The following is a 27,953-nucleotide window of genomic DNA, read 5'->3' as shown; positions in this document are numbered from 1 at the left end:
ACAGCCCTCTGTCCAGGCTTCTCAAGGTCAGTGCTGCCCTCCACTGGCTGGCCTATAGAACACAGCCTGTTGGAGAGCAGGGGGCCTGGAGCAGCCTCAGACCCTGCAATGGGCCTTTTCCCCGCTGCTTCACACACAGGTCTCAGCTTTCTTTTTGTTGAGTGTGACTCACTTTAATAGGCAGAAAGTACCACCCCTCAGCCCCCATGCCTTCCTTTTTCCCTTAGCTGGCAAAAAAAATAGAAAAGAGCTTGACTTTTAAATCTCTGATAAAAGTCAGAATCGTGGGATTTTTGAGCTGAAATCCTAAAAGTCATGCAGTCCCACCAGATTATTATTATTATTATTATTATTGTTTTTAGAGATGGAGTCTCACTATGTTGGTTTGGCCAGGTTGGTCTTGAACTCCTGGCCTCAAGCGATCCTCCCACCTTGGCCTCCCAAAGTGCTGGGATTACATACATGAGCCACCACAGCCGGCCCAATGGTAAAGGTCACACAGATATTAACTAGAAAGTACTCATTCCCTAAGCCAGGATGGAACCCGGCTGCCACTGTAAAATGGTAAAGCTTTAGTGGCTGAGCACTGGGTGGTCCCACCAGATTTTCATCTAGTTTGCTATGTTTCAACCTGCAGCTGGCAGGGCAGTAGGCCCCCCCGATCCCAACTTCCTTCCTGAGGTTGAATCTAGGCTGCTGTCACTCACTCTCAGGCATCCTTGCTCGGCAGCTCTGGGGTTGGCAACTCTGCCACCCTGGCCCGTTTGCTGAGTTCTTCACCAGGTGGTTCCTCGGCTGCTTCCAGCTTGCGTTTGGGGGATGCTGGGCCACCGGGTAGTGGTCTTGGGCCTGTAGGGAAGCATGTCAAAGGGTCACACAGACTGTGCATGCAGCCAAAATGACCCCACACTATGCAGCAGCAGCTCTCTAGGGGGCAGGGAGCACATTTATCAATGGAATGCCAGCATGCTGCTCCTCAGACCTGCCCCTCGGCCTTGCTTTCAGCAATGACTTTGCCTGGAAATGTCCAAGAAGGACATGACCAAGCAGGCCTGCTGGTAGCAGGACCAGCTTTTGGGCCCCAGATGGCATGGGCTGTGGGCCACAGACTCATTTGGCCTGCCTGCTGTCCTTGCTTTGAAGGTGAGGCATTCCCTCTGCAACCCTGAATCAGCCTCCCCAAGCAGCAAAGAGCAGGGCCCCTGTGGAGGAGTCATGCTGCCCATGGAGGCAGCCTAGCTGGGCCAACTAGAAAAACCCATGTTCTTGCCATCTCATGTTACTCATCTTCATCCTCAAGAAGGGTGGAGGCTCCAAACGCAACCAATCTGTCCAGTCTTTCTCCTTGCGGCCACCACCCTGTCTGCTGCCTTCTCTCTGGCCTCCCTGGGCCCGCTGCGGCCTACACTGTCCAATCTCCACCCAGCAGGCCAGGGAGCTTTTTCAGACCTAAGTCCAATCATGCCCTGCCCTACTGACCATCCTTCAGTGCAATGAAGGTTGAACCCTAGTCCTCGTCTCGGACATCAGGCCTGCCACATGCTGCTCATGCTGTATCTTGTCCTCATCTCATTCCAGCTCCTCACTGGGACATGCCGCCACACTGACCTCCCTTCGGTTCCTTGAATGGACTCAGCTCGGTACTGTCTGTGAGCTTTTTCTTGCTACTCCCTTTGTCTGGAATGTTATTTTCTCAGTGTGCGGCAGGGCTGGCTCCTGCTCATGACATGGGTCTCTGCTTACACAGGTGTTTCCTGACTGCTCCAACCTCCAGGGACGCAGAAGAAATCCTTCTTTCCCAGTCCCTCTGTCAAGACACTCAACTTTCTTTTCCTCCAAAGCACTTGTTATCTGAAATGATCCAACTTGGTTCCTTTACTATTTGACTGCCCCAGGTAGAATATAAGCTCCACTGGGCAAGGCCTCCTTCTGGCCTCAGTCCTGAATGACTGAAGCGGTGGCACAGGCCACAGGAGGCCACAGGAGGCTGGCTGCTGCTGCTCACCTGCACTGCTCACGCTGCCAGCCTGGCTCGAGCTGGGCTCTGCCACAGGGTGACTGAGGTCTTCCACACAGGAAGGGACAGATGCCAGGAGACCTGGGAGAGAGGCGAGGAGTAATCAGAGTGCCGTCTTGCAGGATTGCAGAGGGCTACAGGGCAGAATGAAGCAAGCGGGGGTGGGGAGGGTAGGAGCAAGACACTGAGGTTCCATTTCTTCCCACTGCCCCACAACTACTCAGGGAGCCCAGTTCATCCCAGCCTGCAGTGTCCCATACCCCGGGAAGGTGTCAACCTGAAAGACAGCACTCAGCCTCCCTTTGCAAGTATCTGGACATCCCCATCTGGCCCCCTGAGCCTGTAGGTGCTGTCCTTCCCTTCAGTGAGCTAGGTGTTTGTCTCCTTACAGAGTCCCCGGTAGCGTGAGAGCTGCTGGTAAATCTGCTTCATTCGTTCAATGTTGAGCCGGCTGGTCTCGGCATGGTTGACAATGGGCCGTGGGTAGTCCACACCAATGATGCACTTGGCTGCCTTCTGAATTGACTCGGGGGCATTCCAGGGCTCATAGATGTATCGAGAGGGGAACGCTTTCAATTTGGGCAGGTATCGCCTGAAATAAGATACACCAGATGACCCGTCAGCATACCTAGACCCTCCTTCAAAAGGTCCAGGGTATCCCATCCTAGTAGGAGGCCACAGTGGTCAGAGGCCAGAGAGCCTGGTCTGCATCCTCACCTGATGTAGTCTCCACTGGGGTCCGTGCGACGGCCAAAGCCCACAGGGCAGTAGCAGTGGAAGAACTGCTGGAAGAAAGCACTGCAGGACAGCCACATCCAGCTGCCTGCGTTCACACTGAAATCTGCATCCAGGAGCAGCTCATCAAATACCTAGATAGGGGAGGGGATGATCAGCCTCCTTGGGGATATGCAGCCATGTTTTTTCCCAAGTCACCACAGTGCCCCCAGGAGCCAAAGCCCTTCCACTGAAGGCAAGCCACACAGGATCTGGAGGGGATCTCCTGGACCCAGAAATCCCACCCCATCCCTCAGCCCAGAAGGGGGCTGCCCTTTGATGGGCCTGACCAGAGGGTACAGGCCAGCTTTTCGCTGAGAGAGCACTCACCCGGACCCCGCTCTCCCAGCTGACCCAGAGGTCCCCGCGGGTCAGGAAGCAGGCAACGGCGTGCCGGGCCAAGTGGTGGATCCAGCCCTCCTGCCTCAGTTGGGTCATGATGGCATCGATCCAAGGGAAGCCTGTCTTGCCCTCAGCCCACTTGGCCAGGGCCTCAGGATTGCGGTCCCAGGGGATCTGGATGCAGATGGGGTTCCCCTCCATGCGGTCAAACCTGGGGTTGTTGGTAGCTGCCGTGTAGAAGAACTCTCGCCATAGGAGTTGCCCAAATAGGGAGAGGGGAGGTGTGCTGTTCCGCTTCACCTGAGAGGTAGGGGTGGCACATGGATACAAACACTTGCCCAGCTCTTAGCATGGTGCCTCTCAGGTCTCTTCTACAAAGGAATCTGGGCCCTCCACAGACCTGGTGGCTCAGCTCCCAGATGTGGAAGGACTATCCCCTAGAAGTGGCACAGCGTGCCTGCACTTGCAACACCCAGGCCCTGCCTGCACTGTGCCACTGCTCTGAGCAAGAAGAAAGCTACAGAGGGCCAGGCAGTGGGAAGGGGCCTCACCACAGCACTCTGCACTAGGATTCAAACTTCCCAAGGCTGGTCATGTTCCTTGTCCTCAAGAGTTCCCTGTTTGGCTCCACCTTCTAGAAAGTCAAAAGGAGTTTTCCTATCAGCACACATGAAAAATGCTCAGTCTAGATTTTGGTTGAATAAGTTATACACACAGCCTGGATCTGGGGCCATAAGGTAATTAAGAAATCAGACCTCCAAGCAAATAATGACTTCCCTAAAGTCACAAGATTACTCACCAAACTGGCAAAGCTATCCCATGCCACAAAATCTCAATAATGGCAAGGATAAGGAGATAACATTTAAAAATGTAGATACAGCCAGGTGTGGTGGCTCGCATCTGTAATTCCAGCACTTTGAGAGGCTGAGGTGGGTGGATGGCCTGAGCCCAGGAGCTTGAGATCAGCCTGGGCAACATGGCGAAACCCAGTTCCTACAAAAAAAAATACAAAAAATTAGCCAGGTGTGGTGGCATGCACCTATAGTCCCAGCTACTGGGGAGGCTGAGGTAGGAGGATCACCTGAGCCTGAAAGGTTGTGGCTGCAGTGAGCTGTGATCATACCACTGTACTCCAGCCTGGGTGACAGAATGACATCCTGTCTCAAAAACAAACAAAAAAGCAAACGTAGACACAACAGCTAGGCATGGTGGCTCACAGCTGTAATCCCAGCACTGTGCGAGGCCAAGGCAGGATAATTGCTTGTGCCCAGGAGTTCGAGACCAGCCTGGGCAACATAGCAAGACCCTATCTCTACAAAGAATGTAAAAAATTAGCTCTACTTGAGAGGCTGAGGCAGAGGGATTGCTCGAGCCCAGGAGTCCGAGGTTTCAGTGAACTGTGATCAGGCCACACTACACTCTAGCCTGGGTAACAGAGATAGACTTTGTCTCTTAAATAAACAACAGAAACAAAAAACATAGGCACAAGATGAGGTGATCCCTCTGAATGTTGACTGTGTTGCCCTCTCTCCTTCTGGGGATAGTTAACACAGGCTTATTTGCTTCTTGTCTGTATAGCACAGCTCTGTGTGCAGCCCCTCCAGACCACTCCCTCCATCACTGATGGGCAACTGCTGTTCCTGGACTCCCCTTTTGAATGCTGTGGACACAGCCCCAGAGCGGGCAGCTATGCTCTTCCACTTCAGACTGGCTCCAGCCTCACCCTCTCCATGCCTCTCACCCTGGGGACCTCGCCCCTGTCCACCAGCTGCCAGAGGATATGCCACCTCTAGGGTCACACCTGAGGCCTGCTTTTCTGCCTGTCCTTCTGCTCTACATGATGGTCTGGGCTTCATTCTGGTGGGCAGTTCACTCTGTGCTTGGCTCTGCCCTCTTGGATATTGAGTCTTCTCTCCTCCTCTGGACTATCCGCACACACTTAGGCCCTTCCAGGGGCCACAGCCCAACCCCCACCCACCAGTGCCTTTTTTAGGGTGACTGACAAGTCCAAAAGGCCTGGCTGCAGGCCTTAGCTGCAATATGGGCAGGTATGTCCCCCTTACCTTTTTATACAGGTCCCACAGGCGGTAGTAGAAGAGGCGGCAGGAGAGACAACCAAAGCGCAGGTAGGGGCTGAGGCCTGTGGGGCTGGCCAGGAGGGAGTTGGCGTTCATTCGGGGTCTCTCATAGTTGGCAACCCAGGCCTACAGCAGATAGAGAAGGTGGCGAAAGGAAAGGCTTGGATGTTACAGAGGAAAAAATGGAGGCATTGGTTGGTTAAGGAATCTGCCCAGGGTCACAGAACAGCCAGCCATGGAGCCATGGAACACTGTGCTTGTCCAGCCGATTTTGAGACGGAACCACCATCAGACCAAACAACGAGCCTATGTCATTCCCTGACTTGCTCTTTAATTTGTGGGGTGACTGTGAACACGTTATTACTTCCCTCAGCTACGTATCTACTAAATAAGAACAAAATTTCCAATCTCCTGTGGATTAAAATGAGATATGAAAGAATTCTGAAAGCACTGACTGAACTCTCTAATTATACAGCAGGAAACACGGCTTCTACTTTACAGAAAAGAATCTCTCTCTCAGTCCCTTCTCTAGTCACTAGCAGCCCTTAGGTTGTATCATGGACACCAGGGACTTCGCACTATTGTTCAACAGCAGCTGGGGAAGGAGGAAACTTCCAATCCATTCCTGGGGACCAACGGAATCGTTCATTTCTGGGGCCATGTGTCATATAACATTACTGGTCATGTTTTTATCATCACTGGTTGCTGGCATAGGACTTTACTTTCCTGACTTGCTGTTCCATGCAGTCTCTCACGAATTTTTTTTTTTTTTTTTTCTTTTTCGAGACAGAGTTTTGCTCTCGTCACCCAGGCTGGAGTGCAGTGGCACGATCTCGGCTCACCGCAACCTCCGCCTCCCGGGTTCAAGGGATTCTCCTGATTGCCCACCTCGGCCTCCCAAAGTGCTGGGATTACAGACGTGAGCCACCATGCCCGGCCTATTTTCACTTTCTTAACTCCCAACATCCTCTCCTCCTCTCCATGATACTGTTTCACAACCTTGACTCTCTTCAGGCCTCCTGCTCCACACTTCCTGGAAATGGAAGCCATCAGGTAGGAAACACCTCTGCTTTCAGCCACTAAATCTACAAACTCACCTGCACCCACACCTACCCCTCTTTCTCCTCCCCTCCTGTGACCCTGCCCAAGGCCAAGGCCTCCGGCTGCTCTGGAAGCCTCCCCCTTCCTTCTCTTGCATTTTCAACCTCTTTCTTTCTATAGTCTTCACTCCCGAAACATTGAGAAAATAATCTCATTTCTCCTCTTCACAAAGACAACAAAATAAAAACAAAGGGCTTCTGGCAACCCTGTAGACTTGGGTCCTTTTTCCTCCTTCACAGCCCGCCTCTCTGCATTTCCCCTCCCCTACCTCCAATTTCTGGCCAACCCCATCCTGGTTTCTGCCTTGACCACAAGGCTGGTTCCCACAAGAGTCTCCTGTGACTTCTGTGCCACTGAGTCCTGCAGGCACTTTCTGTCCTTGTATTTTGGGATCTCTCAGCAGCGCTGTACCTGCCGACTGTGCTGTCTTATCCTCTTGATTCCTTGGCCTCTGTGACTCCACATCTCCTGGTATCTCTCAGCTGCCTGGCGCTCTTGGTCTTTCACCAGCTCCACCTCCTCTACCTCTCCCTTAAATGTGGGCACCCAGGGCTCAGCTCTAGGTTCTCTACTCAACTGTGTGCCTCGGCAAGCTCATCCAGGCCCATGGCTCCCGGTTCCACCCCTTTGCAGACAATCACCACATCCACAGCTCTAGCCCAGGTTGCTCCACCTGGCTGCCTGCTAGAAACCTCTACTTGGCTGCCTCTCAGGCAGCTCAAGGGAGATGCGCCCTTTTCTTTAAACCCACCCTTCCATTGGCCTCCCTACCTCAGATAATACACTGCTAGCTACCTAGCTGCCCAAGGCACAATCCTAGCCATCACCTTTGTCCCCTCACCAAGTCCTGTCAATTCTACTGCCCAAATATTTCCCAAATCTGTCCTTTTCTTTCCATTCCCTGCTGCCACCAACCTGGTTCAGGCTAAGGTCATATCTAGACTGGACAACTGTGGCAGCCTCCTGACTGGCATCCCTGCGTCCACTCCCATCCCCCGCTAACTCATTCTCCACGCTGGGACCAGAGTGATGCAATGCCTGTTGCTCGGGATAATGTACACAGTGGGCTTCCTGTTGCTCTGAGGACAGAGCCCAAATCTTCATGAAAGCTTCTGTGGCTCCCCAGCACCCAGGCCTTTCCAGCTCTGTCTCTTGCCCCTTTTTTTCGAGACAGGGTCAGGGTGGAGTGCAGTGGTGTGATCTCGGCTCACTGTACCCTCCGCCTCCTGCTGCCCCTCTTCTTTACGCATCTGCTCTCACTGGCCTTTGCCTCTGCACAAGCAGCTGCCTCTGGACCACTGTCTTCCTTTCCCTCACCTTCACCTGGTTAACTGAGACTCTTCCTTCAAGTCACAACCTCAAGGCTTCTTCCTCTGCAGGTAACCCCTGTGTTATCAGGTTAAGCACCTCTAACAGACACTAGGTATTTTTGCGTGCGCACACCCTTGCTAGCCCCCAGCTTTTAAAATACTTTTATTTTAAATGAAACTTGGATACAGAAAATCACACAAATGTGTGACTTAATGAATTATTCTAAGGCAAACATCTATGCAATCGCCACCAAGGTTCGGGAAACAGAGCTTTGACAGCCACCCCAAGAGTCTATGTGCTCATCCCAGGAACAGTTCCCTCCTGCCCCCCAATATATGCAACCCCTACTTCAGCTTTTATAATAAATACTTTCTGCATTTCTGAAATGTTTACATTTTTCTATTTTGGCAAAACATGTTTGAAAGGAAGGACTTTATCTTTTCACAGTTATTCTTTAAGTAGCTTCTTTTTTTTACCCAAATGTGCATTCCTAGGTGTTACAATTTAGTCTTGGCCATTAAAAAAAACTTTATTTCTGCCCGGGTGTGGTGGCTCATGCCTGTAATTCCAGCACTTTGGGAGGCCGAGGCAGGGGGATCACTTGCGGTCAGGAGTTTGAGACCAGTCAGGCCAACAGGGTGAAACCCCGTCTCTACTAAAAAGACAACAATTAGCCAGGCACGGTGGTGGGAGCCTGTAATCCCAGCTACTCAATTTTCTTTTTCTTTTTTTTTTTGAGACAGAGTCTTATTCTGTCAACCAGGCTGGAGTGCAGTGGCATGATCTCGTCTCACTGCAACCTCCGCCTCCCAGGTTCAAGCGATTCTCATGCCTCAGCCTCCCAAGTAGCTGGGATTACAGGCACGCGCCACCATGCCTGACTAGTTTTTGTATTTTTAGTAGAGATGAGGTTTCACCATGTTGGCCAGGCTGGTCTCGAACTCCTGACTTCAAGTGCTCCATCCGCCTCGGCCTCCCAAAGTGCTGGGATTCTTTTTCTTTTTTTTCTGAGACCCCACTCTCTGTCACCCAGGTGGGAGTGCAGTGGCACGACTTCCTGGGCTTAAGTGATTCTCCTACCTCAGCCTCCCAAGTAGTTGGCACTACAGGCACATGCTGCCACACCCGGCTAATTTGTTTTTATTTAGAGATGAGGGCTTGTCATGTTGCCCAGGCTGGTTTTGAACTCCTAGGTTCAAGAGATCCTCCTGCCTTGGCCTCCCAAAGTGCTGAGATTACAGGTGAGTCACCGTGCCTGGCCTTAAAAAAAACTTTAATATGTTATTTAATTTTCTTTTAATCTGCACATTTCCTGCCATTTTTTCTTTTCCATTCCATTGTTCTGGGAAAGAACCCAGGCTATCTGACTTGCCAAGATTCCCACAGTCTGGATTTTGCTGACTGTATACTCATGGTGCAGTTCAACAAGTGCTGTGTCCTGTGTATCACCCGCACATTGGTGGCTGGTACCAGAAACTGGACTGGACTCAGGTTTGCTCCCTTTGACAAGACTACAGGGGCACATAATGCTTGCCTCCTTCTATGGTGTCAGCAGTCACCAATACATAATGCATCATCATTGAGGGTTACAAAATGGTAGTATTCAAATTCTCTCATTCCTTTTTAATTTAATAATCAGAATACTTTTATAGAGAGATGCTTGCCCTCATCTACTATTGAGTAACCCAGTGGTAAAGATCATGTAGCTTCCTCTGCTTTTCAGTAACAGCATCTCATATTCCTGTGGAGAACCAGCCTTCCCTGATCCTAGTCCGAGTGGATAAAGCAGAGCTAAACCTACCTTCCAGTTCTGGGAGTGGACTCATGATGCAAGTCTGGCCAGGGAAAGCACCACCTCCTATATCTGGCCACAGTCACTGAGTCAGGGACAGTCACATGACCCAAACCAGGCCAATGAAAACACGCCTCAGGACTTTTCCTGATGCTTTCAGAAAAGAGGCACATACCTTCTTCTATCTAGTATTGCTAAACAGACTGAAAATAAGCTGGTGGTGATGAGCTTTGCCACTGATCAAGGAAAGCCTCGCTGAAGATGAAATAATAGAGAGGAAAACAGAGCTGAAAGATGGAGAATGCATTCCTCATAGCATTCCTTGGAACCTGGATCCAGCTGTGCCTGAAGGCTACTCTTGGTTATGTAACCTAGAAAAACCTTCCCTTTTTCAAAAGCCAGCTTACAAGCAAGAACTGATTGATATAATCCTCATGGTCTTTGCTCCCATAACCCTCTGAACCTTCCTTTCTAACCCTTAGAACTTCTATAATTCCTTGTTTAATGTCCATCATTTCCAGAAGACTGTTTCTGGAGACAGACTCCATGCCTATCTTGTTTCGCAGTCTCTTTAGAAGCTAAAACATCCTGGCACGACTAGGTGCTCCCTTCAGATTTGGAGAACTGAAGGAAGCTAAAATAAACACCCTGAAATCAGGTTCAACTCCTGTATCTCCAGCACCATCTGTTCTCCCAGATGTGCAGGGCACAGTATTTCCTCTGGCCACCACTGAGTCTGAATGTGTCCATGGCGTAAGGGCCCTTGAGAGAAGGGGCCCGCTGGGGGTATGTGGAAAAGGAGCTCCTGTCGGTGACCTAAGGGACATCCCTCTACAAAATGTTCTCCAGCTGATAAAAACTAACCACAGATGATAGCTCTTCACAGGTTTAAGCCCTATTCTACTCCTGCAATCCCATTTGTCATCTCCACCCTTCTGCCCCTTGGCCCAACCTTTGTCTTCAAACTGGGCCCAAGAATCTCTAGGTGAAGCTTGTGATGTGGACAGAGATAGCTGCTCTCATCCTTTAAGTCTGTGGGGCTTGCTTTCGGCCCAGGCTGAAGGAAACAACCAGGTAGAAACATCGAGGCTGTGGGCCTTCACCATTGACTGGACACCTCCAGGGCTGCAGAACATTCTTCCCAAGCAGATTTGCCTTGGCCTCCTTGTTCTATTATCATCATCATCTGGCTGCTGGGCAAAATACCTAGCCATCTTAGCAGGCATAGAAAAAGCTGAGGTTTTATAAACCAGCTGCAGGGGGCAGGAAACTAGGAGGTGCCTGTTCTCGGACATGAGAACTTTCTCTGCTCCTCTAGCTGCAGGGGAGTGAGGACTTTGTGACACTGTGCCTCTGAGGCCTGGGCTTCTTTCCTCCCCAGTTCTCACTGCACTGGGAGGTGGGCCATTTGCTCTGTGTCCAAGCAAATGGAAATCAACACGCTGAAAGAGTTCCAGCAAAAAGATGCGGAGACACATCAACACAAAATAATCTTATAGATTTTACCAACCAGATATCCTCTTAGCAGGGGGAACCTGCCCACAGATGAAAGAAAAGCAATCCGACACAGCTTTAGAATCACATAGAACAAGGTCTTACTGTGTTATAAGGTGAGCATTCCTAATTCAAGAATCTAAAATCTGTTAACACTTTTGGTCCCAAGCACTTTGGATAAGGAATACTCAACCTGTAATTACTAACTTTGTGACCTCAGGCAAGTTAACTTAACCTCTCTAAGCCTCAATTTTGTAATCTGTGGAATGAACAGCTTAGTACCTACCTTGTAGGGCTGTTGGAAAGATTAAAAGAAATGCCAGCAGGTGCTTAACCCAGAAATGCTGAGCCTAGTGACCAGCACATGGTAAGTACTCTCTAAATGGTAGTTGCTGTTAGTGTTGCTGTTGTTAGGGCCATCAGGAGGATAAGAGGATTTTTCATTTTCCAACCAGTGTGAGCTAAGAGGGACTAAAGGACATGGACATGATCTGTATCCCCTGCTGTGTGGATATCAGTATCTGCAGCTCTGTGTCTCAGAAACAGCCCATACCTTCCGTTCCAGGTGCTTATCCAGGCGGGCCAGAGCTTCTGTCTCTCCTCCCTGCCAGACAGCTGGACCAAGTCCTTCAGTGGGGAACCCTGTAGAGAAGGAAAGGTCACAAGACAGGAGGTTTGACCATTTCAGTGACAGCCCGGCACGGCTGTTCTGTTATTTGAACTTTATGAGAACTGAACCATAGTGTCTCGGTGCTACTGGGGGTGAGATAATCCTTAAAGTTTTAGCGTTTTCTAGGTCAACTTGGTTCTCTTCCCACAGTCACTATTTTCTCTGCTTTCCCCTGCACCCTCATCGCTCCAGGTAGATGAGAACAATCCTGGACCTCCTGCCTTTTCAGATTAGCTGGCAACAACTGTGGTTTCCAGGTGAAAAAGGCTAATAGCTTTGTTCAGGTCAAAACACTGGAGGGGTGGCTCACATCTGTAATCCCAGCACTTTGGGAGGCCGATGTGGGTGGATCACTCGAGGTCACGAGTTCGAGACCAGCCTGACCAACATGGTGAAACCCCATCTCTACTAAAAATACAAATATTAGCTGGGCGTGATGGCAGGCGCCTGTAGTCCCAGCTACTCAGGAGGCTGGGGCAGCAGAATTGCTTGAACCCGGGAGGTGGAGGTTGCAGTGAGCCAAGACCGTGCCACTGCACTCCAGACTGGGCAACAGAGCCAGACTCCGTCTCAAAAAGAAAAAAAAAAGCTAAGAAAGAGGGAGGGGTGAAAGAGTGTAGTTAGTAACCTGAGAGGCTGACAGACTCCCTGCTTTCAACAGAAGCAATACTAGCTATCCTGTTACCGAGAAGCCCACGGACACCAGCACCAGGCAGTGCCTGTATTGTCTGCGAGAGGGAAGTACAAAAATAGAGGCACGATCTAGAACCAGAAACAGAACATTACATGTATAAGTATGAACAGAACAAATACTAGAAGGACATAGTTTAAAATTAATTGTGGTTCCCTCTGGGTGGTGGAATAATAGTGACTGCCATTTCCATTTTTGTTTTCCTGTGCTTTCTAACATTTCTATAATGACATGCATTACTTTGACAAAAAATTTCTTTACACAAAAGCAGGCACCAGCACAAGCGGCTCTGGGCAGGAAGTACGCACCCAGCTCCTCCAGGGAGGGCACACCGTAGGTCTCATCGTGGTTCTCCTGGATCTCGGCCCTGCAGCTCTCCATCTGCTGGCTGGTCACCGAGCCCACTGGCTTCTTGGGCAGCTCCATGCGGCTGATGATGGCCTGAAAGCGCTTGTATGTAAGGGGTGGCTTCTGCCCATTCAGCTCAATGATCCTGGGGAGCCCAAAGCACAGCTAGTGTTACCCACAAGGCCCTGTGATGTGGGTCCCTGCCCACCCAAAAAAGAACCCAGACTCTGAAGGCTTTGAGGGTGGCTTTCCTCATCCACTCACAGGTCCCACGCCTGAGTGGAAAGAAGGGGGCAAGGGAGGCCACATCTCCATTTTACCGAGAGGGAAAATAACGCCCAGAGAGCTGGAGCAGGTGCCTCAGCAATGGAGCAAGGCAGGGCCAGAGCTGGGACTCAATTCCGGGCTCCCTGGTGTTGACACAGAGCCACCTAAAGACAGAGACTGACCAAATCTCTAATCACAGAAAAATCCCTACCAGGCTGCTTGGCACTGGCCTATCTGTCCAAGCTACGGGAATCCCCATAGGTCTCTACCACCGTGTAAGCCCTGGAGAAAATTCTTTGATAAGAGCTGAAGACATGTTCTTAACTCTAACATCATAAGGAATAGCAGACATGTTCCTTTCTTGGAAAATCACCCCCTTCTTAGCCTCCATTTATTAGAACATTGAACAGAGAGGTGGAGGACAGCTTATCCTCCCAAATTCAGAGACTGCGGCTAGAGTTCAAAGCCACAACTGATACTTAAAGAGTGTCTTGTAGTTTACAAAGTATTTTTCATGACCAGGGAAAACACAACTGCACTCATGCAAGAAGGAAAGAGTATCAGAGGGCGAAGAAGAGAACGGAGGCTGTTTATATAAGGATGAATTGGGATGGTATGGAGCCACATTCCCAGGACTTTTCTTGGCCAAGAAGTAGCTTACGCAAGGCCCATCTGGCTGGGTGAGTTCATTTCTCAGTTTGCTCTCCCCGCGTTAGTGGAGATATATGGTCGGCTGCTGCCTCTGCTGTGCCTCCCCCTTCTCTGGCACGCAGCAGGAGGAGGATCTCCACACCCAGCCTCTCCTCCTGAGGGCCCGGCTCACGTGCACAGCTGTGTGACCTGGCTTCTTGGCAGCCAGCACTGGGTTGGGAAGTGGGGGTGGGGAGCCGCAGCGGCTGCTGGCTTGGCAGCAGCAGCAACAGCAGCAGCAGCAGGAGGGTGACAGCTCTGGCATGGCAGGGAAGGGGAGGAGAGGATTTCCTCCTAGAATCTCTGAAAGCACAGAGGCTGTCACCAGGGAAGGAGGCTCCTCTGTAGTTAGCAGCTCCCTGCAGGGATCTCTAGAGCCCTCCCCGCCACCAAGCAACACGGCCTGGAAACCCAGATAGTCATAGAACCTGGGGAACTCTTTTTTTTTTTTTGACACAGGATCTCGCTCTGTCACCCAGGCTGGAGTGATGTGGCATGATCACAGCTCATGGCAGCCTCAAGCCCCTGGGCTCAAGTGATCCTCCAACCTCAGCCTCTTCAGTAACTGGGACTACAGGCATGTGCCACCGTGCATGGCTAATATATTTCTTTATTTTTAGTAGAGACGGGGGTCTCACTATGTTGCCCAGGCTGATCTTGAACTCCTGGACTCATGCGATCCTCTCACTTTGGCCTCTCAAAGTGCTGGGATTACAGGCATGAGCCAGCATGCCCAGCCTAGGAACTCATCTTAGGTACAAAAACCGGACCTGTGTGAACAGAGGTCTGTTGGAGGGGTAACAGACAGGGTCCACTGAGGTCAGAGGGCAGCTGTTGAGCAGGATGGAAGTGGGAGTATGAGGCACAGGTGGGACTCGGGCATACTAGGAGCAGATTTGTAAATACCCTGAGTGTGGGTCCTCACTGCTTCCATGCCTTGGGCCTAACAAGCCTCTCTGCTACCCCAATGAGGTAAAGCTCTTTGTGACCTGTTCTACAGGGTCTGACTCTGGCCTATTCTCCTCCAGCTTCTAGAAGATGCCATGCCTCCTGGGTCAGGTGGCCCTAATGCTGAACCTCTCTGAGTTCCTCTCAGCAGGGGCCCAAATTACTAACTCTCACAATTGGTAACCTGACCCCTGGGCCCCATCTCTTACCTGTCCAGGTCATAGAGGGTATGAGAATTCTCGGTCACTACTTCCACACCAGCCTCCTTGGCCATCTTCATGATGGCTGCATCCCGTTCTTTCCCAAAGGGTTCAGAGTCATATTCAAAGGTCAAGCGGGTCACTCCCCATTCCTGTGGGGAGAGGATCTGTTATGCTCAACACTGTGTTTGGGGAGGAGGGGGAAGCTGGACTCTCAGTTCCTTCCTGGGAGAGAACAGAGCTAGTCTAAAGACCTGTCTGATGGGCAGCAGAACAAACTAGGAACAGGGATTTGGTCTGGAAAGCAAACAAGCTGAGGTTCAGAAAGTTTGAGGAGGGCAGGCAGTGTGGCGAAGCCAACAGCACAGCAACAGTGGAGTTGGGAGAGAGGTAGGCAGCCTTGTGCACTTGCTGTGTCCTTGAGGTAGGAGAATGCGGCAGGAGACCATAAATACAACGCTCCTGGGAAACCCCCGGTTCCAGAGAGTGGCACTGACTCACGGGTGGGTCAGGACCACTGCCTTCCGCCTGCTCAGCAAGCTTTTCCCAGAGCCTCTCACAGCCCTGCAGACTTGTGGCCTAGTTTTCTTGGCAGAGTTGTGCTATGTGAAGTGTCTTAATTGTTTCCACAGCAACACTCCTGAGGCCAATAGCAAACAGAGCTAATAGGTTCCAGACCCGAGAGAGTCAGGAAAGGGGAAGCGATCCTTAGTCTGGAGGTCAGAGGAAACTGACCAGAGGGGCTGCATGTTGAAAAGGAGGAAGTTCTTTCCTAAGCCTTTAGTCATTTCTGGTAGGAATTTCTAGATCTCATAGCAAGCTGGCCCAGTGAATGGTTGTACAGACAACCCACAGAAAGCCCTACAGCATGCAACTTGCAAGAAGAAAAACACATTCTCCAAAGTCTCTGGTCATGGTCTCTGAAAGCTCTGAACCACAGGGGCAAATGTCCTGGCCATGCACAGGCTGGTCTGGTCCTGACTCAGCCCTGCCCGGGGACTGGGTCCTTAGCAGGGCCAGTTATCCCTCATTCGAGGATATCAGCATTAAACATTGATTGAGCCCTTGCTACATGCCAGGTACCATGCTTATAGTTCATATAGATTACATCATTGAATACTCATTGTAACCTGTGAGCAATAACAATATTATTAAATGACATTTACTCCAAGAAGCCTTCTTGACCTCCTCCTTCAATATAATTCTTCTGCACCTTGTCTTTTTTCCACTGTAGCATGTATTATATGACAATGATACACCTGCCTGTTTCCCCTATTAGTCCCCTATTAGTGTGAACTCTCAGAGCAGAAACCATGTTGTCTCACTCATCATCATTACCCTTATACCTAGTATGGGGCCTAGTACCTAGCAGAAGCTCAATAAAAATACATTAAATGACTGAATGGATGACCTAGCTATATCTCTGGGACATAAGTGGGTTGGCCTCTGAGTTGCCGGGGGAGAAAAAGGGCAATGTCAAGGGGAGAAGGGAGGCAAATGTATTTATATGGTATGGTGGGTAAGGACACAGCTCTAGAGTCAGAATCCAAGATCGTCACTTATTAACTTCACAACCAATTATTGTTTCCTCACCTGTAAATTGGGATAGCAGTAGCCACCTCTTAGGCCTGCTGTGAGGAAGAACTGAGTTGATGTAAACAAGCAGTGGGAACAGCGCTTGACTCATAGGCAGCCCTCAATGAATGTGGGCAATTACTAGCACTGTGTGATTCGTACATGTATGCACAATTATGTGTGGGGGTGCGGGGAGGGGAACCGAAGGATGATGTATTCACTAAGCTGTTTGCCTTGACGTGACTTTTCCTTTTGTCTCGGAGTTAGGGTGGGGAGGGGCATGACAATCATTGTGTGCTGCCGAGGGTGATGGCAGTCTGTCCCATAGCCCTCTGTCCATGAGTTCCTGTGCTTCTATGTGGGCCTTAGAATGTACTTTTTAAAGGGATTGAGGGAAAAGTGGACTGGCCCCGTTACTGCAAACAGAAACCTATGTGGCACCAAAATGAAGATTTCTATCAATCATTTACCCCATGGGAAACAAGAAAGCTTCCTCAGAAAGGCTGACCTTTTTTTTTGAGATGGAGTCTCACTCTGTCACCCAGGCTGGAGTGCAGTGGTGCAATCTCGGCTCACTGCAAGTTCCACCTCCCGGGTTCACGTCATTCTCCTGCCTCAGCCTCTCGAGTAGCTGGGACTACAGGTGCCGGCCACCATGCCTGGCTAATTTTTTGTATTTTTAGTAGAGACGGGGTTTCACCGCGTTAGCCAGGATGGCCTCAATCTCCTGACCTCGTGATCCGCCTGTCTTGGCCTCCCAAAGTGCTGGGATTACAGGCGTGAGCCACCGCGCCCGGCAGAAAGGCTGACTTTTCCCAATAAGCAGAGCAAAGCAAGATGGGAAACGTACCTTGCTAGACATGAAACCCCACCCTCAAAGTCTTGGCCTAGAAGGAACTCTAATAAATCTTGCTGGCTTGAGCCAAGAAAACATTGAAGGAAGCCAGTGGCATCCGCAGTGGAATGACTTACCACATCCTATGTCTGGACTGAGCTGAGAGCTTTCCAACAAGACACTGGTTTCCCAGAATTTTCTTCCTTAACACAGTTTCCATTCCAAGAGCAAGCTAACTGGCTGCCTTTGCTCCCAACTTCTCTAGCAGCAACAGCCAGACCAGCCCTGATGTTTCCATTCCCTCAGTCGGAATATCATCTCACTCAGGCTGTGGGGAAACCCTCGGGGACAGAATCTCACTGTCTTCTCTGGGGCTCTGCACGCTTACCTTGAACAGCCTTGGGAACACGTCGGCTGGCTGTCCCCGGACTACAAACAGGCGGGAGTTCAGTTTCCTTAAACTTGTGTCCAAATCTTCCAGAGACTGAAGTAGGAACCTGCAGAGTCCACACAGGCCTTGTTAGTGATAACATCATGAAGAGTGGCTCTCTTTCCTGACAAAGCAGGGAGAAACTGGTTCGCTGTTTATGCCCAACAGGCAGCCTCATGATCACTAGGACTGGAGAGGCCCGGGTTCCAGCCCAGGAGGGATGTGGTAGTGGATCAGCGCTGCTCTGCTTCAAACCCTGGCCTTGCCACTTACTAGCTATGCGACTTTAGGCAATAACCTAACCTCTTTGCCTGTTTTCTCGCCGGTAATGTGAAGCTGATCTTAGTACCCACCTCATAAAATTGCTAAGAAAAGAAAATTGAATAATGTGTGAAAAACATTTAGCACTGTGCCTGGCACACAGACATCACGAGATAAATGTGAGCTGTTCCTAGTGTGGTGTTTCTGTGTGATCAGAGGCAAGTCACTTACTCCCTCGCAGTCTCTGGGGCTAGATATAAGTATCTGCCCAGCACAAGGTTGTTGTGAGACTCACATGGGAGCCATCTGAAAAGCCAGTGCAATACTGTGGTATGAAGCATTAAGGTCCTCTCAGCAGAGGACCAGACTGCCATAGCTGGGAAAATCCTCCTTACTCTGGTGGAAAAGACTACTTGGCTTTCTGTATGCATGCTCTGGGCCATGCGTATTTCTGCTGCCACAGCCTCACAGCCTGCAATGGGTCCCTAGTTCCCAGAGCTTTGTCTGGCAGGTGGCTCACTCTCCAGGCTTCTCCAGGGCTCTGGTGATCAGGTGCTCATCCCAAGAGGGAGAAGGCCTTAAAAGGTACTTCTCAATAGCTATCTTCACATTTTTGTGGGGGTGGAGGTGGGGAAGATCGCAGATAGGCAAGAACTTCAGCAGGAGACCTGGATCACCGGGGGAAAGGGAAAGGAAATTAACATTTGCTGAGTGCCTTCAGCGTTTTATTTTTAAATTAAATTAACATTATAACCAGATAAACTATTCGTGTGGCTCAAAATTCCAGTGACAAAGCGGTACACAGTAAAAAGGGTTCTCCCCTCCCTCCCTCCCCAGAGGCAACCAAGGTTATCAATGGGATTTTGGTTATGTCACGCTTTTTAAGTGCATTTCTGCATTTAATTCTCTCAACTATTTTGAAGGAAATAGTACCATCCTTATTTTATAGATGAGGAAACTGAGACACTCAGAGGTGAATTAATTTGCCTAAGACCATAGCTGTTAAGTGACAAAGCTGGGGATTCAGGAACCTAGGGTGGTCACTCTGAAACCCACATTTTCCTCTCTGTGCCCTTTTTTATTTATTTATTTACTTTTTGAGACAGTCTTGCTCTGTCGCCCAGGCTGGAGTGCAGTGGCGCCATCTCGGCTCACTGCAACCTCCCCATCCCAGGTTCAAGCGATTCTCCTGCCTCAGCTTTCCGAGTAGCTGGGGTTACAGGTATGTGCACCACACCCAGTTAATTTTTTAAACAATATTTTTAGTAGAGATGGGGTTTCACCATGTTGGCCAGGTTGGTCTTGAACTCCTGACCTCAAGTGATCCACCCTCCACAGCCATCCAAAGTGCTGGGATTACAGGGGTGAGCCTCTGTGCCGGGCTCTGTGCCCCATTTCTAAAGATTTCTAGTTGCACACCAACTCTGCTCCAGGGGCTGAGATTCTGCAGGCCCTCAGGAGTTTGGAATCCTTTTCTCTAATAGCAGTGTGACTACAGGTAATCCACTGGCATTGTTATCTTCTTCTTCAGGAACCCACGGGTCAATCTGCATATGTCACAGATACCTCTGAGGCACCTGCTATCTACCCCTTGGGTCTCTACCCATCCCCAGCATTCTTCTCTGTCAACAATAGGAATGACATGTCACAGTCACATTCCCTGACTACTGGAGGCTTACAGAAGCAGTGACTATTCCCAGGCTGCCAACTAGAACCAGCCCCCACTGCTGCCTCTGATGTACACAACTTGACACACTCCTATGGCCAATGCCACCGACCCACATTCTAGCATGAGCTGAGCCCTGGGCTCAGCTCAAAGCATCATGTTTGCAAAAGAGCATGAAGAAGACTCTCTTGAGAGGTTGGGATGGAAGACTAACAGGTTGAATGCTGCTTTATGCAAACCAAAAGCTCCACCTCTGTGAATTTCTGTTTTTGAAAAATTGACACCTCCAGAAAAGGAACAGGGAGCTGCAAGTGCGTCACTTGTGTTGGCCTCCCCCAAGCCTCACCACTCTTCTGGAAGGAAAAGAAGAGAGATCCATGCAAATAGTCTCATGCCATCTGAAACCTGGACCCTGCCAGGTAGAACGCCTAGGGCTAGGAGCAGTGATTTAAATTCCACAACCCCAGGACACAGGTCCTCCACCTGCAGCTCCCAGGAGTGTCCTTGCCATGCGCTTTGGGGGCCTTTTCCTTCACAGTCCACCAGGCTGCATAGGACTTTGATTTGAAGCTATAAATAAGGTTGGAATGCACATGAAATCTAGGTTCCAGAACATGTAGCAATCTGCCTTCTACAGAACTTTATTTTTAGACCTCATTTACTAAAAGGAGAGATTCCTCGTAGCATCTCTAAAGTACAACTAATCCTATGAGAGCCCTTTTCTTCTTTCACAAGAGATGTTTATAGCAGGAAGCAGAGATGTGAGGCTGGTAGAAGGCCCAACTCTGAACCCAGCAACTAAATAAAAATAATGATAATAATGGCAATGACTAACATTTAATAAGCATTTACAATGACAGGCACTATTCTACTTGTTTCACATACATTACCTCATTTAATTCTCAAACAGCCCAGTCAAGTAGGTACTATTATCATTCCCATTTTATAGATGAGGGAACTGAGGCATAGAGAGATTATGGAACTTGCCCAACATCATATACCTAATAAGTGGCCAGAGTTCAAACCCAGGCAATCTGTCAGGCTTGACATGTTCGATTTTAGCCAGCCACTGCCTCTCAACAAACAGAACACTGAGGCTGTGCTGCCCAGGGCTCAGCCATTAGGGAGCACCACAGGTCAACTCAAAGGCCAGCAACACCTCTGCTGCCAGATCTTTCCTCCTCTGAGTGTGGTCTGACAATCAGCAGCATTGGCTGTGAAACACCCAGGAGTCTGTTGAAATGCAGAATCTCAGGCTCTAACCCAGACCTCCAAAATTAGAATCTGTATTTTAGCAAGATCCCCTGGTGATTCATTTGCATATTAAAGTTTCACAAGCACTACTCTAGAAAACTGAACTTTACTTCTAGCCTCTGTTACAAGTTGCCTTTCTTTGCTTCTAGTTTGTTTGTACTAAACTTTCTCTCTTGAGCATCCATATTTCTGCCTCCCCTTTGGCCTGCTAGAAATGCTCTGCTTCTTCCAACTTCCTTCTCGAGTCAACCCGGGAAGGGAGGGCTCAGGACAGCCACCGCACGGAGGCAATAGGCAGAGATGTGAGGAGGGTCCCCAGTATCTCCAGACTCCAGGCAGCCAGAGAATGCAGAGAATGAGAAGCCACCACTAGGATACTACCTTTGAGGCCTGCCAGGTGACAGCTGTCCATCACATTTGGAGCAGTGCTGCGACTGGGCAGAGGCTCAGTGGGCAGGTATATGCATTCTTTCACCAGAGAGAACCTTGGACCTTCTTGGTCCCTTACAACCCTCCTCTTTACTCCAATTTCTCTTTACTCCAACGAGGGGACTCTGAAGGAAACTGGCCTGGGCATTGGAGGTGGTGGTGTTGGGGGCTGGCACTTCACCCTTGGCAGCTCTTAGCTGAGCTCACATGGCCAAAATTCAGAGCACATGGTCCTGGGAGAGCAAAGCTTACCTTTGGATTAGACAACATGTGCAACTGAATTACATTATTATGTAAGTGCTCTGGAGCCAGAGGCAGGCAGAACTGGAGAAAACCAGACTGAGATTTCCAAAAATACAGAGAGGACACTATAACTCAGGGACTTTACAAGGCTAGCCTTTTAGAATAAAACAAGCAGATCCTTTGATTAAGTACTCATATTTAGGGAAGGGCTTCTCTAGGAATGGCTGATCCTGTGTTGAGGAATATTTTATCTATTTGTTGTTAATAGGGGGAGGGAGGATAACAGTGAATTCTTTTGGGTCCAGGCTGTCCTTGACCAAGTTCCTCTGCTTCAAGCCAAGGCTATCTAACAACAATGATGATACCATTGGCTGGCACAGAATGGCTACATAGGATATTAATAGGAATTAATTTTTCCTAAGTAATTAAGAGAGCTTAAGCCCCATGGAAAAGGATAACCTAAACTCACAATCTCTGGCAGAGATTTATTTCTAAGTATCTGAGTGATGTTTAGAAATACTTAAATATTAAATTCTTATTATTTTAAAAACATATTTATTCTTTCCTAATTTCAAAGAGAAAGATGAAGGTTTTTATCCCCTTTGGGCAAACAGAAACATTTCCTTGGTAGCAGAATGGTAAAGTGCCTCTCTCAGGTACCAATGTGAATAGCTCAGAGAAGCTCCTGTTTCCCTGCCAGTAGACTATAGTTCTCAATCCACTTCCCAACAGTCCAACAGTGTTCAGCTCTCAGCATCTGGGAAGAGAGACACGCTTGTTCTCATGGGGCATCCTGGGAAGTTCCCAGTTTACCTCATTTACCAATTCTGAGAGAAACGGGCTGAGAGGGAACATATTTTATTTCTACAAATTCCCTCTGTCCCAGAAGCTCCTGAAAGAGGCGCAGCACAGAGCCAGGGACAAAATGATTTAAATAAAGTGGAAGAGGAATTGTTGCTAACACCTACCCAAGGTGCAGTGGGGAGAGAAAGGTAATGAAAAACCACAGAGGCCATTTTAAAATCTAGGAACTGCTCACATCTTCCTTTTGTTTATCTTCTTGCTGCAGTACCTCCTTCTAGATGTAGCAAATTTGGGGAAGGTGAGGCTGGGGAAAATGCGAAAGGGCTTAGCCAAGAAGCACTTGGAAAAAAAAAAAGTCCTGAGGCTCATATAGCTACAATTAGCCCATAAGCTTCCCACCATCACCAAGGCAAGGAGTATGCTAGGCTGCTTCTTGCTAATCAATATGTGTATTTCTTGGTTGCGTTTCTCTGTCCTTTTTTACTCTTAGTGCCACTCATCGTTATTTTAATCTGATTTCATCTGCAGAAAAACATTGTGTGGGAGTCAGTGCAGAAGGATCAGGAGGGAAATAGAGTCACAGATTTTGGGTCCTCCCCTCCTTGCAGATGGTCCCTTGCCCTTCCTAGGGAGGCTTCTCAGAGGCAACTTAAGCAGTTGCAGAGCTAGGACGTTATGCTGCAGCACAATTCTCTTAGACCACTCTTGGAATCCAGAAACAACCACGGGACGATTACACATACTACAGTCATGTCAAGATATGGCTGGCTCCAGCCCTCCCCTCTATCCCCAACTTTGTGCACAAAAGAGAATGCAGCTCTGCCTTCAACTGATCCAGGAAGCAAGCAGAATGGTGGAGGTGGTAGGAGTGTGTCTGTTTCCAGGCCCAGGAGCAGTTATCATATTCAATCTGTTTGTGTTACTTCATCTCTTTCTTCTGAATGCCAACATTAATTAGACTTCCTGCCAATGCACTGCAACATACTTCCTAGGTTGCCTGTCTCAGGACTGAGGTTCTCTAGTCCAATGCTTCTCAAGCTTTGCTGCAATAAGAGCTTTAAAAACCTTAATGCCCAAGGCTGGACACAGTGGCTCATACTTGCAATCACAGCACTTTGGGAGGTTGAGGCAGGTGACTGCTTAAGCCCAGGAGTTCAAGACCAGCCTGGAGAACATGGTGAAACCCCATCTCTACAAAAAATATAAAAATTAGCCAGGCATGGCGGTGCATGCCTACAGTCCCAGCTACTTGGGAGGTTGAGGCAGGAGGATCGCTGAGCCCAGGAGGTCAAGGCTGCAGTGAGCTGTGATTATGCCGCTGCATTTCAGCTTGGGTTGTCACTTGAGCAGGACCCCGTCTCAAAAAATAAATAAATAAAAAACAAAACAAAACAAGAAACCCCAAAACCTTAATGCCCAGGCCATAACCCAGAACAATTCTAGCAGAACTGGGGGAAAGGGGCTGGGCACAGTGGCTCACGCCCTGTAATCCCAGCAGTTTGGGAGACCAAGGCGGGCAGATCACCTGAGGTCAGGAGTTTGAGACCAGCCTAGCCAACATGGTGAAACCCTGTATCTACTAAAAAATACAAAAAAATTAGCCAGGTGTGGCGATGGCCACCTGTAATCCTGGCTACTTGGGAGGCTGAGGAAGGAGAATTGCTTGAACCCGGGAGGCGGTGGTTGCAGTGAGTCCAGACTGTGCCATTGTACTCTAGCCTGGGCAACAAGAACAAAACTCCGTCTCAAAAAAAAAAAAAAAATAGAACTGGGGGAAAGGGGCCTAGGTATCTTTTAAAGATCCTTATGGGATTCCAATGCACAGCAGCCAAGATTGAGAACCACTGCTCTAGTCTGTCCCCTTATGTTTCTCATGGCACTTCGTTTCACTAAATTATGGTTGTTTGCTGGTCTTCCTTCAATAAAATGTAGGCTCCAGGAGTTCTGGAGCACAAACACATCTGCTTATTCACTGCTGTATCCCTAGCAACATCTAGAGCAGTACCTGGCAGATATTAGGCACTCATTAAGCAATCAATTAATATCTGCATTCCTACACAGCCTCTGACTTCAGGATTTGACTCAGGCATCTGAGCCACATTCCTTTTCTCCTTCACTAGATTGATAGCACGATCACAAAACGATGACCCACAAAAATCCATAAACACCTGGTTCCTAGCAAACTGGAGTTTAATCAACAGGAATTTTATTGTTGATTTTTAATCTCCCCTATCAAAAAAGAGTAGGCAGTACTATGCAATGTCCCCCAAAACCCAATAAAAGAAGAAATTCTGTGACAATGTAACAAGAAGGTAGTCGGATTCCATTTGCCTGGCTCTGACTGGTGCAGGGCAAAGTCTGCGGCTTGGCTTAATGTCCACACTAGGGATGGTCATTTGATGATGCTTGTCAAACCCAACCTTCTATCTATAGAAAACTGGAACAGAGACAGAGCAATAAGGCAGCCTGAAAACTGTGGGCAGGCTCTCCACAGGACTCTTTAGTTGTTCCTTCTGGGCAGGAGGGGACACTGAACAGGCCCACTGCTAGGAGCACTCACTCTCTTAGCAGGGCACACACCTTGGAGAGAAACGAATGGTGTGCAGAGAGCCACGGTATCCTGGAAATAACCCTGTCCATCGATGCAACAAGGCCACAAGCAAACATTCCCCAGAACAATGCAAACAAACCGAGCGACTGCCACTAGGTGTTCTGAAGAGCGATGGGTACATTATGTCTCAAAACTCTTTAGTTTGAATACCGTTTACAGTGAAAATTAACGACCTGTTCATCTTTTTCCATGACCATGTCGACTCCAGCTCCTGGGGGGTCCACAGAGGAGCCCCTGATATCATGGCTTTCCTGCTCCCTAACCTTACCACAACAGTTCATAAAAGTCTCATCTCTAATGGCTCAACTGTCCTCTAAAATCACGACAAGAGGATGACGGGGTGACACTTTGGATTCTTTTAAATTTTTCTATCGAGGTCAAAGCTCCAGAGCAGGTCTTAAAACATTTTGGAGAATCCCCTGGATTCTCTGGAGCTTTGAACACAAAGTGACTCCACCTAAAGACGCCTTTGGCTTCTTTATTTATAATATAGGGGAGAAGACCTTATTTAATGCTAAGCCAGGGTCACGACACCCCTAGAGGCAGGACGGTCTGGGTGCAGGGTAGCCAGGATGGGTGGTAGGGCGGATTCAAACGAGCCAGAGGCTTAGGAGTGATCTCCCCGAGCCCAGCAATGGGCTGTTTACTTGAAGAATGCGAGCAAAAACCCGTCCCGCCCTCACACTACAGTATCTCCCTTCCGCCCCTCCCTGAGTAGACCGTAAGGGCCCTAGATCCGGAGCCCCTGTTCTGCCACTCACTGGCTACAAGTCCTTGGGCAGGTCGACTTTGGGTCTCCAGGGCTCAAGGGTCTCATTTGTACAACCAGGATCATGATCTCCGTTCCACAGGCAGTTGTGAGGCTCAAAGGGGTAACAGTGCGAACGCGCTTTGTCAGAGGCTGAACCCTGGCCCACCGGCGCGTTAGGACCATGACGAATTACTTCCCCGGTCTCGGCTTCTCTCCTCTGGCCTTCCAGCCGTGGCGGGGTTGGGGGGATCGTGCTGTTCGCCGGTCACCCCAGGGTCAGGGTCCTGGCTGCGTCCCCGCCACCCCGCCCCGGGTCCCCTCACCTCCATCGGTTGATCCCGACTGAGGAGGAGGCCGCGAACCACGGGTCGAGAATGTAAACGCAGCGCACGCAGCGCGCCCCGCGCACGGCCGCCAGCAGCGCTGGGTTGTCGTGGAGTCGCAGCCCTTTGCGGAACCAGTGCACTGAAGAGGCGCCGTCCGTGCCGGGCGCTGGCGCCGGGGCCACAGCTGCCGCCGTCGCCACAGTCGCCGCCATGACTGTCCGGACTGCTCCGGCCACCCCCGCTCCGCCCTGGTAGGCGACGTGGACCCCGCCCATAGCCCGCCCAGTGACCTATGACGCCGCAGCTCCTCCCTTAGTCCCCGCCCACAGGGCCCCAGAGCCCCTCTACCATTGGCTGAGTGCCTCCCGCCCGGCGATTGGCCCAGAGGCGCCGGAACAGGCCCCGCCCCCTCACGTTCCCACCATGTGTGGGTCCGCCCGGATGGAGATGGCATGCGGACAAGTGACGCAGGCTGGGACTGTCCGCGGAGTGCCGGGAGTGGGCCAAGTCTCGAGGGACAGCGGATCTCTTACACACGTCCTGTTCAGGGCCTGCTTCTGGAAGAAGCTGCCTGGGCTGGTAGGGACTGTGACTACAGCCAGTGACTTGCAAGACTGACAGCTGACCTTCCTATTATCACCAACATCATCACCATCACCATCTACATCATTCTACTACAGCTGCCATTTATTAAGTGCACTTTATATGGCAAGAGACATGATCATCTCCTTACGTAGACGGTCTCATTTACTATTCTTAACTCGGCCCAGTTACATTCATTTAGCCAACCCCACTGAAAAAGCTGCTGTTGTTTTCGTTTTACAGATGAAGAAAACGGAGGGTGCCGCAGGTTGAGTGACTTACTCAATATCATAAAGCTACTAAGAGGATTTCACCTAGATTATTCTGATTTCAAAATTTCTGCTTTCATCCACGAAGCTATACTTCTCTTTGTGCGAAGATCCTAGGTAATCCCAAGTGGCAGAGTCTAAGGATGGGGAAGGAGTGCCCTAATATGCAGCAGTAGAGGATTTGGGAGTAAGGACTGGGAATGTGGGGGACTTGAATTGAGATCGTAATTATGCCATCAGATGAATTTATGTTCTTTTAGTCTGTTTAGTAGATCCAGTGTGTGCAAAGCACTGTACTGGATTCTGGGTGGGGTTCAGAGATGTGGAGGACACTGTCCCAATTCTTCTGGGACGCCAGGTGGAACCCTCTTATTCCCCTGGAGTCTAGCACAGGGCTTGCTGATCGACTGACTAAATGGCAAGAGAAGCTATAAACACCAGCAACAAGGTGTTGGGGAGGGCTAAGATGGCTTAGTCAAGCTGCAGCTTTGGGGTTATCAGGTAGAAAACAGTCTGTTTCAACTTGGCCCTAGGTTGAGCCCATGCTTGGAACCCTTCCTGGACCTGGGACAGAGTGATGAAAGCATTTAGAAATTTAGTCTGCAATTTAGTAGCATTAGTTGGCACCACTCTGTAAACCAGTGTCACTGCAATCCTAGGCATTCTCTGTCATTTCCAGGCCTTTTCACAAGCTGTTCCAGCAGTCTAGATCACACTCCCTCTTCTGTCTTTGTTTCTAACTCCACTTTGCTCTGTATCATTGTTCAGTATAGATGTCACCTTCTTGTTGTCTGATCCCAACTTGAATAGTGCCCCATCTTATTCTGTGCTTCTTTTTGGTCACTTGTCTTGGCATACGATACTGGAACTTCTTGCTCAAATGTCTTTCTGCCCCATTAAAGTATAAACTCCTGGAGAGCAGGGGCTGTGGCTTATTTACAGTTGTATGTCCGAAGTCTAGCTCAGGGCTTGGCACCTAACACTCAAGGATTATTTGAGTAAAAATTGAACTAGAGTCTCATATTGGCAGGCTCTTAAAGGTTTATCCTAGCCCCCTTACCTGACCCTTTCCTTATTTTTGAATTTCCTTTCCAAATGCTTGCTGAATAAATCGATGCAACCTTTCATTACTTTTATTTTAAGGTTTTGTGTTCCCCCTCTCCTATCCCCTCTTCTCTCCACAAGGTTGGTGCT

General features: G+C 49.5%; 1 protein-coding gene across 4 annotated transcripts in view; it reads right to left on the bottom strand.

The window, feature by feature from the left end:
* The window catches only part of CRY2 (cryptochrome circadian regulator 2), a 36,751-nt gene extending 10,274 nt beyond the window's left edge, over window positions 1–26,477 (bottom strand). The window contains exons 1-11 of one of the 4 annotated variants that reach the window (XM_055281807.1): window positions 26,331–26,477; window positions 17,522–17,630; window positions 14,733–14,875; window positions 12,579–12,763; window positions 11,463–11,551; window positions 5,197–5,337; window positions 3,122–3,433; window positions 2,735–2,886; window positions 2,407–2,609; window positions 2,006–2,098; window positions 708–849 (exon numbers count right to left, since the gene is read on the bottom strand). In XM_055281807.1, the coding sequence (XP_055137782.1) occupies window positions 710–849; window positions 2,006–2,098; window positions 2,407–2,609; window positions 2,735–2,886; window positions 3,122–3,433; window positions 5,197–5,337; window positions 11,463–11,551; window positions 12,579–12,763; window positions 14,733–14,875; window positions 17,522–17,630; window positions 26,331–26,362 (1,599 nt within the window). In that variant the 5' untranslated portion in view covers window positions 26,363–26,477 and the 3' untranslated portion in view covers window positions 708–709. Of the gene's footprint in view, window positions 1–147; window positions 850–2,005; window positions 2,099–2,406; window positions 2,610–2,734; window positions 2,887–3,121; window positions 3,434–5,196; window positions 5,338–11,462; window positions 11,552–12,578; window positions 12,764–14,732; window positions 14,876–17,521; window positions 17,631–25,592; window positions 26,184–26,330 lie in introns of those variants that run through there. The other 3 variants (XM_055281805.2, XM_055281806.2, XM_063640904.1) reach the window with 3 other exon arrangements.
* Window positions 26,478–27,953: the final 1,476 nt, after the last annotated feature.

Source organism: Symphalangus syndactylus, chromosome 6 (assembly GCF_028878055.3).
Source record: "Symphalangus syndactylus isolate Jambi chromosome 6, NHGRI_mSymSyn1-v2.1_pri, whole genome shotgun sequence".
Classification (NCBI taxonomy): domain Eukaryota; kingdom Metazoa; phylum Chordata; class Mammalia; order Primates; family Hylobatidae; genus Symphalangus; species Symphalangus syndactylus.
The sequence above is the reverse complement of the archived record's forward strand: the minus strand, read 5'-3'. Positions and strand labels throughout refer to the sequence as shown.